At 50.5% G+C, this 16,661-nt stretch overlaps 1 protein-coding gene across 1 annotated transcript in view; it reads right to left on the bottom strand.

The window, feature by feature from the left end:
• Positions 1-16,569, bottom strand: part of KAZN (kazrin, periplakin interacting protein) — a 49,544-nt gene extending 32,975 nt beyond the window's left edge. The window contains exon 1 of the mRNA XM_042883271.1: positions 16,541-16,569. Within this exon, the coding sequence (XP_042739205.1) occupies positions 16,541-16,559 (19 nt within the window). The 5' untranslated portion in view covers positions 16,560-16,569. The remainder of the gene's footprint in view (positions 1-16,540) is intronic.
• Between the last annotated feature and the right edge of the window lie 92 nt (positions 16,570-16,661).

The raw sequence follows: 16,661 nt of genomic DNA, 5'->3' as shown, positions 1-16,661 counted from the left end.
CTCACACCCAAGCCTCCATCGTGATTCAGTGGGAGGGGACCAGGAGTGGCAAAGCCCTTCAAAGTCACCTTAGAGCAGACAAAACCCTAGCTTAGTTTTGCAAATATTTGCACCCATGGGCAGGGATTGGATCCCTGACACCTCAAGACAACACAGCAGCATCGAGCTCCCTACCCAGACCCAATGGCATCTCAATGGGGAATGATTTGCACAGCAGATTCACACTCACAGCTTGACCCAACGCCACGGTGCTGCATAAAGCTGCTCTGCAATGGAGATTTAACGCATTGCTTCTTGCTAGAGACACACCGCTGGGTATCACTGCATATAAAGGGATCTTAGTCCCAGTGGGAAAGTGTTAAAAAAGCAATTTCATCCTCAAATGGAGCCATTTGGGTGAGTGGACACCACTGGGAGGGGGTGAACGACCACCAGGTGCCCCTGGGAGGAGCAGCACCATCCTCACAGCTCCATGCTCAGCTCAGCACCAAGGATGAAGCATCAAATCCCAGCGCTGGGGTTGCAACACTTTGCTGCCGAGCTCTGAATTGCAGCTTTTATCGTCTCCTCACACTCTGCCTGTAACATCCAAAGCAATTAGAGCCAAACTGATTTTCTCCCTATATTTACTCCTTAAAGCAGAGCTTTCTTGTGTGGGGCAGATTACAGATTTGGGGCTGCTTCACATTTACTTCCCATTAATGACTCAACCACTGCTGTCCCCTCTTGCTCAGACGAAGCTCGCTGTGAGTTCAACTAACTCAACAAACATCAATTTAAAGCAGTTTAAAAGAAAACAGAGAAACTGGCATCTAGCAGAATTTTTGAAAGCAAGAATCCCAGCAACACCAAGAGTGTTTAAAGGCACTTCAAAGGGAGCACACTGTTATCAGCCCGAGCGGGATGCTAATGTTTGCATGGAGCTATTGCTGTTCATTATTCATCCTCCTTTTTGGCACTGGAAGCAGTTGGGAACTTACAACCCAGGGCTCTCAGCATAGCAGAAAGCTCTCTGCTATCAGCATGGTCCATTCGGGGGTCTTTTATCCCTCCAGTTATGGAGGGAACAAAGCAACCCTAAGCCTGTAGCATCAAACCACAGGGTGAGATTGGTCCCTAATCCATCATGGCCATGCAGGGAGCTGAGAGCAGGAACTGCACCCAGTGCTGTGGGATTGGGTTGGATTGGTTCTGAAGTGGTGTCTTGTGTTTGGGTTGATGGTTTGACGTGATGATCTTGGAGGTCTTTCCCAACCTTAATGAGTTTATGGTTCTACGATATGGTTAGTGCGGTTGGACTTAGTCATCTTGGAGGCCCCTTCCATCTTAAATGGTTCTATGGTTCTATGAAATGTATCCTCATGGATGATAAGACCAGAGCATCTCCAGCAGCAATGGGATGGAAGCTGCAGGGGATCCTAACCCACCTGCTCCAGCCCAGCAGCAGAAATGCACAACACACAAGCCCCAAACACCCTAAATTTGAAGTCTGTTCCTTGCTTTCAATGAGAACCTGAGAAATGAGGTGTGTGCAAGATGTGACTTTGTGCTGCAATATACACTGCCCTGAGCAGATGAAGGACGAACGCCATGGACTGAATGGACTCCACCCAGCACAGCACATCTGCAGGTTCAGCATATGCAAGATCACGACCTAAATTTGTTCCCTGCCTCCTGGGACACTGATAACTCAATTTTCTTCTTGTCGTGCCATGCAGACAGACAGCAGCAGTGTACAGCAGTGAAACAAACCCTGGCTGTCACATTGCATTTTTCTGTGCCAAGACATCAAGGTTGGGAAGCAGCAGCTCAGGAGACAGGAGCTGTAGCCCTGATTCTGTTGCAGAGATGGTCACAGTGGGAAGCAAGACTCATGCCAGCCCAAATGTTTGCTATGAGAAGCATAGATCACAGGTCTGACTATCAAAAGCTGCATGCAGCAAGGCAGGGCTCTAATTTCACCCCTCGAAAACACAAATGTCATGAGTGAAAATGAAGGCTGTTATTGCAGCTCTGATCTCATGACCCTTATTTGCAATACGCAGCTTTCAAAGAATCAGGGAATCATTCAGATTGGGAAAGATCTCTAAGACAGTCACGTCCAATCGTCCACCCACTCCATCATGCCCACTAACCACATCCCTGCATGGAATCACAGAGTGTCTGAGGTTGGAAAAGCCTTAAGATCATCCAGTCCACCCATCAACCCATCACCACCGCGTCCATTAACCACATCATAGTATCATTAAGGCTGAAAAAGACCTCTAAGACCATCCAGGCCAATCCCACCCTTCCCACTATACCCACTGACCAGGTCCTTCAGTGTCACACCTCCGTGGCTCTTGAACACCTCTAGGGATGCTAACTCCACCACATCCTTGGGCAGCCTGTCCCAATAGCACAGTCTGAATTTCTAGTGACTGAGAAGGGGTGCCCAGGTCAGGCATTGTTGGCCAAGTGTGGCTGGAGGTCTTTGTGCACAAAGGAAGGAAGCACCAACGTGATTCATCCCACTCCTGTGCACTGATGCCATTTCTTCCTAAGAAAAACGAAACCCCACCGAAATCAGCAGCGGCTGCTACATTTTATTCCTCCTTTAATCTAAACATATAGTCATAAGAGCAAGGTATTTGCTATAAGGAAATGAGCTGTCAAGTGATTTACAGGCTTGCTCTGTTTCAGCAGCTCCAAGCCTTCTCCACTGCCTATTTTTAGCAAGCTGTAAATTAAAGGCAATAAGGGACGGGGTGGGAGCCAGGTTCAGAAATTTATAGAGCCAACTTATCTACCTCTCCATTACCCCAGTGTCCCATAACTGCAGCATCCAGTGCCACATGCATCATTATCACAGATTCACAGAATGGCTGGAGCTGGAAGGGACCCTAAAGGCCATCAGGTCCAACCCCTGCACTGAGCAGGGACATCCACAGCTCCATCAGTGCTCACAGCCCCATCCCCTGACCTTGGGTGTCTGCACCACTTCTCTGTGCAGCCTGTGCAGTGCCTCACCACTCAATATAAAAAACATCTTCCTCATATCCAGCCTAAATCTCCTCTCCTTTAGTCGGAACCCATTTCCCTTACTGTACATTACACAGCTGCTCCTGCTTGCACTGCACACCCCGGAGCGATGGGTGCTGACGTGCACCATGAACCCACAAGCAGAGAGCCTGCAATGGAAATCTGCCCCTTCTACCTGTGAGCTCTATCTCTCAGCCGTCCAGCTCTCCATCAAACACCAATTCAATAGCAGCAGTTGCCTTATTCACATTTTATTGGTCACTCCAGCCACAATTATTCTAATAATTCCCTTCAACAAGAACCAGGGTCCTATACTGCAGAAACTTTTATTTGCAGCGCTTCTGCTGTAAACGATTACAATAATTATTCTCCCTCCCATAAAGCACTTTCTATACAAGAGCTTTAACAATGGAAAGTTATTACCAGAGCTTTAACAATAGAAAGCTATTACCAGTGTCCTTATTTGTGAGAGTGAGGCGCAGGGAGATCAAATGAACTGCTGGAGATCATTCAGCGACTTGCAGGCAGGAGCAGAACTGTCATCTCCCGACCCTCCATCCAGCATTGACTTGGGCAGGGAGAAAACCATACATCCTTGCAGAGCACATGAAAAGGGAGAGGTTTGGTTTATCAGACTGTTATTTTTTTTCTTTTGCATTGGGCATAAAAAGGGGATATCCCATGATTTCTTAAGGCTCTCTACTCTGCCTTCCATGGCACACCCAATCTAAGGATTATCATTCTTTCCCTTTTCTTCCCTTTTTCTGGGGGGGAGAGAAGGGGAAGAGTCCCAAACAATATAAAAATATGCACTGAGAATAGGACTCATGGGGACAAATGGACTGGGGAGATAGGGAATGGAAGGAGTGAGACTGGAGGCACTGGGACTGGGGACACTGAAGGCAATGGGAATGGAAGGAGTGGGACTGGGGACATGGGAACTGGGGATGCTGAGTGATACTGGGACTGAGGGCACTGGGAATGGTGGCAGTGGGATTGGGGACAGTGGGGGCACTGGGACTGGGGACATTGGCACTGGGGACACTGAGGGCACTAGGAATGGGGACAGTGGGATTGGGACCAGGAACATTAGGAATGGAAGGAGTGGGACAGGGAACACCAGGACAGTGGGAACAATGGGGACATCAGGAATAGTCAGAGTGGGACTGGAGACACTGGGGATGGGACAAATCAGCACTGGACCCTGACCATTCTGGCCAGGGCAATTCACACCAAAGCACCAAACATGCACTACACGTCCCTGAGGCTCTCCCCTCTCAGAAGTATTCTATGTGACAGTTTATTTCAGAGAAAGAGCAGACCTTAATCAGCAAAAAGGCCATGAAGAAACAGAATATTTACACAAAATTGCATCCTGCTACCAAACAAGATGAAATCCTCAGAGGCAGCTATTAGGGAGATCGCCTAGAGGAAGGGAAATTCAGCAAACCAGATTACCTCTAACAGGCTTATCCCCTGGAAATAAAAGTCATCAGATAGCCCCGAAAGACAATTAATGAAAGGTAAGTGAGAGGGGAAAATGTAACAGGGTGACAATGAAGGGGACATCCATAAGACTGTCATGGCTGATCTGGAATGAGGGCATTACGTGCTGCTGGAGGAGGAAAGGGATTTGGAGGTGCTCAGTGCCTTGGGCGGAGGGCTCTGCCAAAGCAGAGTTCCATCATTAAAAAAGCTGTAGGGAGGAGGAATCCTATGGAGCATTGTTGGCATCCAAAGGCTGGGTAGATGGGTCAGGAGATGAACCACAGGGGACCCTACACTGCCACAAATACTCCCATCACCTTGGGAACCCAAGAGCAAAGCTATCACTGCCTTTGCACACAGAACCCTTAAGGTTGGGAAAGACCACTAAGATCACCCAGTCCATCCACCAACTCACCAAATGCATGCACTCCTTCAAGACCATACAAGGGTGGTGATGCACTGGAACAGGTTGCCCAAGGAGGCTGTGGATGCCCCATCCCTGCAGGCATTCAAGGCCAGGCTGGATGTGGCTCTGGGCAGCCTGGTCTGCTGCACACAGCAGGGGGTTGAACCTATATGATCACTGTGGTCCTTTTCAACCCAGGCCAATCTATGATCCTATGAAGGAATGGCACAAACAGGACCCAAGAAGCCTGGCAAGATCACGGATTGACCTTAAGCGCATTTATTTTTCTTCTTAAAACGTAAATCTCAAGCCCATAAAAACACTGGCAGCAGGCACCGGAAGGCGCTCAGTGTGCTCCTCTATCGCTCCGCAGGGCAATAGGCTTCATCCTGTTTCCTCTGGCCCCAGATCAAGCAGGCTCCTCACAGGAATTTTCCATTATCCCGTGGCAAACATACCAGGGCAACACAGCTCTCGACTGCCTTACACTCTGACCCCTCTTTAGTGGTGAGACCGTGCATAAAGCACAGTCCATTTCTTGTAAAACACGCCGTTTCTTGTTATCCCGACACTGCAATTTGGGTGAAAAGTGGCTGGAAATCCCAGGCTGCGATGGAAGGAGGAGGCATGGATGGATAGAGGGTATTCTTGGCTCCCTCCTGTATCGTCCTCCCAGCTGCTGAGCCCTGATGCATTTCCATAACCCAACCCAACAGATTCAAAAATCTTGGAGGAATGGGGAACACAGCCCACTGGTTTTACTTCAGTAGATCCTTTTCTTGCACTGCTTTTACTGCAGTCTGCAAACTTACCTCTGAAGCCCATGCAAGCATCCCACTGCCTGCAGACAGATCCCTGTATGGCAAGTGATGGGTTAAGCCCTGGGCACCACTGCAAAGACCATCCCAAGGCTTCACCTCCGGGTAGAACCAAACCCATGGTTGGCAACCAACCCATGGCATTGGGCTGAAATTGGATGGGTTTTTTTTAAGGTCCCTTCCAACCCAACCATCCTACGGTTCTATAATCTTGGAGGTCCCTCCCAACACAAAGCTGTCCTGTGGTTCTATGATTTTTAATGGCACTTCCAATCCAACCATCCTATGGTTCTCTAAACCCACAATCAGGCAGTGAGAGCAGCACTGCACAGCCCCATGCTTATTGGGAAAGGGTGACCAAGGGACACAAAAGACTGTGCTTTCCCCTTTCTTTCCAGAGTTCTGCTCTTGAATAATGTGGTGGCTCGGCTCCAGGTAAACTCACCCAGCAGCACAGTTCTGATCATCTCGGAGAAGGCAGAGGGCTCGGACTCCAAAAACACATCCTTAATTACATGTGTGTGAGCTGTTTTCCTTGGCCTGGTTGCTTGGGACAGAGAACGCTGGGCGTCTCGCCCCGCAGACCTCTGCATTCAACCCACGCCCTTCGTTAAGCAGTCTGCAAACGAGCTAAAAAAGCCTTAATCCTGCAAACAGCTTCTGCAGTGCAAATAAAGAGCAACAAGCCAGGCACAGGGGGAGAGGAGAAAGCATCCCTGGGCAGCAGGGACAAAGCTTGCATTGTCCCATGTGCTGCAATGAACTCCAGGGACAAAAACAATGTGGCTTTATGTCTGCAAAGGGACAAAGCTTTTCTAGGACACAGCCAGCTCTTGCGACGTCCCCAGCAGTGAATTTGGGATGAGGACCCATTGCACACATTGCAGTATAAAGACACCAGACCCAACTTATTTCAGCCTCTTGCTGCAATATGCCACCAGCTCCTGCAAGGAGCAGGCTGTGAGCAAGGTGCAAAGCACCGTGCATCTCTCCAGAGCCAGAATACCAGGGGAGCACGGCACAGCTCCAGCCATCAATCTGTACTTACCAACTAATCATCCCCGCCAAAAATAACTCATCTAATTATCACAACGCTGCCACTTAAATAATGAATTTTATGCCTTATTACAAAGTAAAATAGATCAGAGGAAGGGAAACAATTGCAATTAGTAAAACAGCAAGAAAAAAAAAAGCCAAAAAAAAACACCAACTCCCACAACTCTGCAAGTGTGATCTGAACATATGATTAATTTCTACAAAACGACAGCCGATGGCCTCTGACATCAAAGGGGTCGGATCAAGCACTGCCATCCCATGCTGCACCCAACAGCAGCACCCATGGGCACCTGCAGTGGCTCAGGTAGAGGAGATGGGGCATGGTGCTGTTGTGATGGCAGTGTGATGCATCAGAGAACCACAGAATGGTGAAGGTTGGAAAAGACCACGACAACCATCAAATCCAACTGTCCAGCCAACCCCACCATGCCCACTAACGTCACAGAATCATGCAGTCAGTAACACTGGAAAAGACCTCTAAGATCATCCAGCCCAAGCCCAAACCATCCCACCATGACCACGTCACAGAATCACAGAGTCAATAATACTGGAAAAGGCCTCTATGACCATCCAGTCCAACGTCAACCCATCACTGCCATGTCTGCTAATCACATGTTAGAATCATAGAATCGTTCAGGTTGGAAAAGACCTCTAAGTCCAATCCAATTCCAACCCATCCCACCATGCCCACTGACCACATCCCTCAGTGCCACATCTCCACATTGAACACCTCCAGGGTTGGTGACCCCACCACCTCCCTGGGCAGCTGTTCCACTGCTCTTTTGAAGAAGAAATTGCTCCTCTTCCCAATGCAGGACTCATTCTAAGCACGTGCTCCCAGCTGCACCCAAGCCAAGTTGGAAAAGAAGTTGTTGCAGATAAAAGAAATTATCAGTTGCAAAATGTTTTCAAAACAAATGAGAGAAATCCAAAACATTTCGAGTCTTCAAGATGGCATAACAGGACCGTATCAACAGTAACTGATCTTTAAAACAACATCCTTCTTCCAACCAACAAGAAAGATAACGAGCCGACAAAACACTTCATTTTAATACATCCTTTTAATAACCTGAGTGCTGTTGGTGTGGATTGGAGGTTAAGAGAAGGGCAAATTAATTCACTTAGCATCCAGAATTAATTGTACTTAGCTCGGCTCCACGTTTCTAACCCTGTGTTCTCAATTTGGGACACAGAGCAACCTGCCTCCAACACAGCCACGGCGCAACAGATGCCAACAGAACACCCAGAGAAACCCACTCTCCCTTTAAAAAAAAAGTTTTCCACCTCCAAAAAACGTGTTAACATTTTTCACACAAATATTTTCTGTCTGAGCTCACTTTTAACAGTTTCAGCTGGATATGATTAGGAATGCAAACAAAGCAGAGGAGGGGAGGAGGCGATGCACGGGCAGAGGCAAAGCCCATTGCAGCACCGAGTTCATCACGGGCTGTGAACTTCATCAACGTGGTGCTTTTCCCTTTGACCACAGCATTGATAGTGCTGACATATCAGATGTTCCATTGTGCTCAGTAACACTGCCTGGGTCTGTGCTGCCCCAGAGGAGCTGGATGTGGAGCCAAGGGATGAGACGCACCGAAACACAAAGCGGCATTCTAGGCAGGGACGGTCAGATGCAATCATCTTCCATTGCACTGATTTACTTTAAAAGTAGGACAGACACCCCAAACGGTGAAGGATGAGGATGGAGACTCCAAACAGTGAAGGATGAGGATGGAGATCCCAAATGGTGAAGGATGGAGATCCCAAACGGTGAAGGATGGAGACCCCAAACGGTGAAGGATGAGGATGGAGACCCCAAACGGTGAAGGACGGAGACCCCAAACAGTGAAGGATGAGGACCCCAAATTGTGAAGGCTGCTATGTGTCCCGGCAGTGTCTCTGGATTTGGCCATCTGACAAAAAGAAAACCCTTTTCTACAAGCAGTTGTGTTGCATGGGGATCTTGCACCTACGTAAAACTCCATGCTCCTTTTGGTCAGCAGGCAGTGAGCAGAATGCTCCTAAGGGGGCAGGAGAGCTTGTTTAATTGCTAATGAAAGGGTGAACAGGTATTTGGGGTTCATCCAGCTGGGAGCATTTGGAGAAGCAGCTCCACACCAAAGAGTTGTTGGGTTGATCCCCAACCACTAAGATCCTGGACGTGGGCTCCAGCTCTACAGAGCCCTGGGAATCATAGAATCATTACAATTGGAAAAGAGCTCTAAGATTACCAAGTCCAACTCCAGCCCACCCCCACCATGTTCATCGATCACGTCCCCCAGTGCCACATCTCCACAATGAAGGGATGGTGACCCCATGCCAATGCATTACCACTCTTTCTGAGAAGAAATTCTTCCTAATATCCAACCTGAACCTTCCCTGGCACAACTTACAGCCATCACCTCCTGTCCTATTGCTATCTGAGAAAACAGGCTGTCCCACGAGCCCAGTGGGCGTGCTGGCACCCCCATATCTGCACAGGGGAGAAGTGCCTCTAGGTGCAGGTCATGGGGCAACGAGCAGCGCTGGGAACACCCTTGAGAAAAGACTGCTGGCAGACATAATGTGACGCAAGCACGGCAGCTTTCACCCAACGCAGCCCTTAATTAGGATTAACACGATGGGTGGGATCGCCCGCCCCAAGCAGCACAGCCAGAGCACAGCCTCCAGCTGGTGGGAGAGCCCAGACCTGCTCCCCTCCTCCTGCACCATCAAAAAAAAGTCCTGGGAAGAGCCCATCCCTCTGCTCCAACCAGTTGGGACAAGCCTTGCAATCAGCGTTCCCAACCAACCAACAACGCCTCGAGAGCTTCTTGGCCGTGAGCGAGGAGGATGCTGGTGCTCAACTGCATGACGGCAGGAAGCAGGTGGGCAATGTCTGCTTTTGGTATGTCACTTGCACCAAGAGCTGGCTGTGCAACAGGCTGCAATGTGGGGAGTTGCTCGCTTTGCAGCTGGAAGTCAACAGGGATGAAATCCCAGTGCAACTTGCACAAAGAGCAAAACTTTCCTTATCCGTGCTGCCACCCTCCACTGCAGAAATACAATAAAATAAAATAGAAGACCTCCCTGGCTCGCCATCATTTCTACGAAGCAAACTAGGGAGCGCAGCAGGTTGCTGCTTGCCTGGCTAAGCAGGCAGGAAGGGAAGCACCCGCCGCAGGCAGATCCCAGCAGGTTGGGACGGTGTGGGCTCTGCTCTGCTGCACGGGCATTGGGTGCACAGAGCTGAGCGTGGAGCTGAGCACTGAGCTGCACAGAGCTGAGCACCGAGCTGCACGGATGCTTCCGACAGAGCCCACAGCAACGCGCCATGAATAATGCAACTTCCCTGCACGCCACCTCTCCCCCCCTTTATCATGATGAAATGCATCAGCAATTTAAGACGCTGCTGCCTCACCAAGGAAAGTTTGGGCTAAAATTTGGAGGAAAAAAAATGGCTGCGTGTGGCTGAGGGCAATATTCATCCAGCTTGAGCCTGAGCATCTGTACCAGGATCTGCGGGATCTGCTTTGCTCAGGATGCACTCCCCACATTTCTTCCCCAAACACACTGGAAGAAAGGGCAGCCGTCACACTTTAACCTTATCTCCACTCAATGCTGCTTTATTTTCCCCACCATTTCCTACTCTTCTCCAACTGAAAGCACGATGATAACTTTTTTTGGTAACATTAATTACCAATTTAATACTTCTGTCTTAATGACATACACAGATTTACAACGAGATCAGAGCAGCCCCGCTAATCAGGGATAAACCCAGCACACTACAGAGGGTTATTGGTTTTTATTAGTCTTTCTTGTTGGTCTAATTGATGGTATTACCCTCTGAACTGCATACACACGCTTAAAGAAATTCAAGATAGGCTGGAAGCACGGCCCAAGGGAAGCAGCGTGTGCTTAATGGCTTCATGCCATCACCTGCAGCCAAACCCACCCTTCTCTCCAAAAATACTTGGTGCGAGAAGAGCTTGAACAGCAAAAGAAGACGTCTCAACACTGGGGATTTTCATAGAAGCATAGAAATCATTAATTTTGGAGAAGACCACTAAGATCACCCAGCCCAACCCCAACCCATCCCCACATCTTCACATTGAACCCTTCCAGAGATGTTGACCCCCATCACCTCCCCGGGACTTGGTTGGTCCCCAGGCAACGTTGAATAACACGTTGGTGCCAGGGCTGAGTGTGGTGACGAGGTCAGAGGTGTGATGTCCCACCACGGATGGGCTGTCGTTGACACACCGCCAGCTCCGCTCATCGATGCTATCAGGACGGGTTACTGCCACCAACAAGTAGAGTTAAAGCCTTATCTGCATATGGGTTTTTAATCTTGTGATCACTATCACGTTATTGTTGGACTAATTAACAGGCAAAGATCTCAAGACCTTTTTTTATCCAGGCTTTTTTTTTTTTTTTTTTGCTGTTGTTGTTTGCCTCTCAACAGAAATGGGTAGAAAACAACCACAAACATAGCAAGGTGCAGGCACAAGGTGTAGGTACAACATGGCACCCCAGTCCTCCAACCACAGCAGCATTGTATAAATCTCCCCAAATCTCAGCCCGAGATAACATACAATCTCATTGAAATGAAAAAAAAAAGTCTGTGAGGAAACTACAAGGCATTCAAACCGGTTTGGTTTGTTCGGCCCAGAGAAGAAGAGGCCGAGGGGAAGACTCATGGAAGCCAACAGACCCCTCCATGGAGGCATGGGGGCCCTACAGACCCAACAGTGGGGGCATGGGGGCCCTACAGACCCAACAGTGGGGGCCCTACAGACCCAACCGTGGGGGCCCTACAGACCCAACCATGGGGGCACGGGGGCCCTACAGACCTAACCATGGGGGCATGGGAGCCCTACAGACCCAACCATGGGGGCCCTACAGACCCAACCATGGGGGCACGGGGGCCCTACAGACCCAACCATGGGGGCCCTACAGATCCCCCCCCCTGCCCCAATGGGCTCAGCAGGGCTGACGCTACTTAAAATTCCAAGTACAGCTGAATTTGGAGTTTTTTTCCTCCTGGAAATCTCAGCATATCCTACTAAAGCCTTCACAGCCATCTCCAAGTTTCTTCTGAGAGAATCTTTTTCCCCTTTCTGCAGCTTGAAAGAGCGTCTAGACTGCCTAAACCTAGACATCAAAGTTCAATTCCTCAAATCTCTTCCTCAAATCAATTTGCTCTGCTTTCCACCCTGAACACAGCACATCTCCTCAGAAACCAGGCACACGCTTCCAGGACCTGTACGCCTACAGCAAATTTCGATCAGCAATAATATCTTACAGTGATCTGAGATGTCTTTTGGAAAAAAAAACAACAAACACAAAACAACAACGCAACAAACACTGCTTTATGACGGGAGGGCAGAGATTACTCCTCCAGTGGGTCCATTTAATGCAGCTTTGAAAGGCATTGCAATGCTTCTGTGGTGCTAATCAAGACCCAGCGGGTCTTCCTACTCCATCCACCAGCGATGGCAAACAGCAGCCCCGATGCATTTCTCCAAGTTAGCTTCAAAGGGAGGACATGATGGGCAATTTGCTTAAAAATAACAGGCTGTAGCTCAAGCATTTGGGTGTTCTGTGTGCGCTCAGCTATCGTCATCATGCAGATGTGGTACCTGGGGACATGGCTTAATGAGCAATGGTGGTGGTAGGCAGTTGGACTGGACAATTTCAGAGGCCTTTCCCAACCTTTAATGGTTCTACGCTCTTGGTGCTTCAGTGGTGTGCATACAGGACTGGACAACCCTCCTGCTGTAGGGTGGCCAAGTGGTTGTCAACGCGCTGTTTGTGCATGATAAGCCTTTATCCCAAATGCTCAGGAAATTGCACTGTGGGTTTCAGCTGTAAGAAGGGCAGATATGGGTGCTGCAAGGTACCTCTGCGTGCTGGGCAAATAAACAAGAGAGCAGACAAAGCAAAAGAAAATCACAGAATCACAGAACTGTAGGGGTTGGAAAGGACCTCCAGTGATCATCGAGTCCAACCCCCCTGCCAAAGCAGGTTCCCTACACCAGGTTGCACAAATAACTTTCATTTTTTGAACATCCAAAGATGAAGTGGTTTGTTAGTCTGTCTTTTCTTCTTTCAAACGTCCCTACACACGCAGCTGTCACACGGTTTTACAGCGGTGCTTTAGGAGCACAAAAGTACGGCCCCTTCTGCAAAACCCATGTTTGTATAAGTAATAAAAGGCAAATGAAAACAGAGGCTGGGTTACAAAACCCAAACACCGCCCGTGGCCTCGCCGTGCCTGCAGAAGAGGCACGATCCTATTGCATCTCTGCAGAAATCTACTTGCCATCAGCAAACGCCAGCTCCCTGCATTCTGCTTGCTGTTGCAAAAAGGAAAACCTGAATCATAGAATCATCTGGGTCGGAAGGGACCAGATGGCCAGGAAGGGTCCAACTCCCCAACAGCAAACAGGGACACTGACAGCTCCATCCCGTGCTCACTGCCCCACGGCTAAACCGCATCCCCAAACCACAACCCTCAGCCAGATGGGGGGTGGCTGGGGATGAGTTTTTCCCTTCCCTTCTCCACGACACCGGTAACTTTTGCAAACAGGAGTCAGCAGAATGACTCGATCCACCAGGACGGCCAATTCACTGGGGGTTTCGCACGCCCCGGTTGTGCAAGCTGCTGCGTCAGCCTCCAATCCTCTTTATCTCACACGTCACTGTCAACAAGGAATTACGAGAATTGAATTTTAACAAGCTGCAGACGGAAGCATTGCTGCGTGCCGTGCTCAAGCTGAAGTTTGGTGCCTCACTTCGAGCCACAGCCCCGCTCAGTGCTGCAGGACAGGAAGGAATCATCATTTATCACCATCCTAAAGCTTAAAGCTAACCACGCCAAATGAGGCTTATGAATAGGAAAGCTGCAGATACATAAAGATACTTGAAATTAACATCAAAAGCTGAGATGTGACGGGGACCTGAAGTGCTGGCTGCAGCCAGCTGGAATCTAATGCAACCACGTGGATATTACTACGCACACACTGATCTCCCAGGGCACGCCACTGTAACAGTAATAGTGCAGCAAGACCTTGAGCTTGCAATACACGTGGTGCAGAACTGCTCCAATACCCGACTGGACTGCGATATCTGAGTTCCTTGGGCTCCTTTGCAACATCAGCTCACAAGCTCGGGAAGAACAAGCATTGGGGAAGATGAGTGGTGAATTTATTCGTGCACACACCAGCATCCCCACCGGTGCAAAGCAGCACAGGAAGCACCATGCCGTACTGATGCTTCGAAGCAAGATGAGCTGAACGCTGAGCAAGGTCCTATTAGTAACACTTAGCTACTGATTGTGCTTTACATCTTCAAGCACTTTGCCAACATTAATTAATTAAGGTGTTTTACCTTTAACACCGGGAGGAGGCTGCAGCAAAAAGCATTGGGTGAGATGGGCTGAGCTCAGGGCTCAGCGCATGGTTTGAGTTGGAAGGGACCCTAAAGGCCATCTAACCCAACTCCCTGCAGTGAGCAGGGACACCCACAGCTCCCCCAGTGCTCAGAGCTCCATCCAGCCTGACCTTGGGTGTCACCGAACCCGGTTCAGGTCAGATAGGGTCATGGGCAACCCGATGTAGTGCCTGATTCCAATGGCAGCAGTTGGAACTGGATGGTTTTTGAGATCCCTTCCAACCCAACCGTTCTGCAATTAACGCTCACACAAAGGACGGGGACAACACACAAATTCCACTTCTATGCACGCCCACCATCCAGCCCTGCTCTCAACCTGCTGAATTCCTTCAGTTTTTGGTTTAAATTACACTAAAATGCCCTTGAAGGGCACCTCACCGCAAGAAATAGCAGGCTGCAGCACGGAGATTTCTCAGTGCACACAAGAAGGGCAGAGTTATTACCTCGAGCTGTCTTGAGCTGCACCCTAATTAAATGAATAACACACTTCACAAAGGCAACGTTAATTACCGAGCCAGGCATGAACTGACCTAGGCTCACAGAGCTTTGGACGGGCCCACAGCACCCACATGGCCAATGAGACCTGGGGACCACGCCACTGAGTGCCTTCAAACCCCAAATTCACCCTTGCAACCTACAGGCTGGTGGCTGCCCAGCCCATTCCCAGCTCCATAAGGACTTCTGCTGATCCTCCTTCTACTTCTAAGAGCTGTTCGGAGATGCATGTTTCACGGAACCACAGAATCACTAAGGTTGGAAAAGACCTCCAACATCACCAAGTCCAACCATCAACCCATCCTGAGTGCAGAACCAACCCAACCCCACAGCACCGGGTGCATTCTCAGCTCTCCACATGGTCACAAAGGCAAACGGACCCCGCTGATGTTCAGCAGGTGGGATCCATCCTCCCTACAGCAAAACCCAACAGGTTGGCTGGAACAAACGCACCAATTAATCCCTCACGATCCATTTGCATCAACACCGTGCACAATGGGGCATACAGGTGGGAGTGCAGCAGCGATGCTGCCTTACAACAGCCCCAAGAGACCCCAAAACCGAACCACCCAGCAACAAACAGCTCCATTCCAGGGACAACAGCAGTAAATAAGCAACAAGGAAACAACATTCAGTGCCATGGGTGGCACAGAGGTGTAAGGGGAGGGCTCGCACCATGCATGCCCCGACACCGTGGCTGCTCAGGGTGAATTATGGCACAAGCCCGTGATGATCTGGGGGAATTTACAGATCTATTTGCATTCAGATCCTTTAAGCTAACAGCGAGTGCCTGGCTGAGCAGAAAGCACTGAATTTCAGCCAGAGCAGTGCAGAAGCAATTCTCTCCCCCCCCCCCCCCCCTTCCAATCCTCTCGGGTTGCAAAGCTCAGCGCAAACCCACAGCACCAACTCCCTGCACCCCATTGCCAGCCTGGCCTGGGCTGTGTGCCCATAACTGTGTGTGTGTGTGGGGAGGGGGGGTATGTAGGATGGCACAGGGTGTTGTGCAGCGTACCGTAGGGGCTCTGTATTATGGCATGGAGTGCTGCATAGGGTGGCACGGGGGGGCTGTATGGGATGGCACACGGGCTCCATAGGGTGGCGTGTGGGGGGTGTGTAGGGCAGCACAGAGGGGCTATGGGGGGGCTGCATAGGATTGGAGTGCAGATAGCTGTGCAGGGAGGTATGGGGGCTGTATGGGGTGGCTGTATAGGGTGGCCTGGGTGGGATGATGCAGAGCGGCATGCAGGAGGCTACATAGGGTGGCTCAGGGGGGTGGAGGTGAATAGGATGGGATGGGGGGGAGGTTTGTGCAAGGTTTGTGCAAGGTGCTACGGAGGGGCTGTATGTGGGCACGGGGAGGAGGGGGGGACTGCGCAGAGTGGCACAGAGGGGCTGGATAGGGTGGTAGGGAGGCTGCATAGGGGAGGGCTTGGCGCATACGGGGCGGCACGGGGGGCTGCACGGGGTGGCACACGGGGGCCACGCAGGGCGGCACGGGGGCGGACCGCACACACCGACCGCGAATGGGGGGGGGGGGGGGGGGGCCCCCAGCTGAGCCCGCAGGTCCCCCCGCCCCGCAGCCCCCCGCCCCCTGCCCCGCAGCGAGCGCCGCCGCCGTTCCGCCGCTCCGGAGAGGAGAAGATGGCTGCGCCGACTTCCCAAATTACGAAACCGGTTGGGGAAGGGAAAGGAAGGCGAGCAGGAAGCAAGCAGGTAAAGCAAACAGCGCGGGGAAAGGAGAGCCGGCTCTGAGAAACGCGAAAGAAAAGAGAGAAGAAAAAAAAAGCCAAAAAAAAAACCAAACCAAAGCGTTGCCCACCTTGCGGGCCGTGCTCCATGGGCGGCTCGCTGCCCAGCTCGGCCAGGCGGCGCCCGGTGGCCGCCAGCTCCGCGCGCAGCGCCGTCACCTCCTGGCCCGCCGCCTGCAGCGCGCCGTCGAT

Source organism: Lagopus leucura, unplaced genomic scaffold (assembly GCF_019238085.1).
Source record: "Lagopus leucura isolate 7727_CA_CO unplaced genomic scaffold, USGS_WTPT01 Super-Scaffold_100037, whole genome shotgun sequence".
Taxonomy (NCBI): Eukaryota; Metazoa; Chordata; class Aves; order Galliformes; family Phasianidae; genus Lagopus; species Lagopus leucura.
The sequence above is the reverse complement of the archived record's forward strand: the minus strand, read 5'-3'. Positions and strand labels throughout refer to the sequence as shown.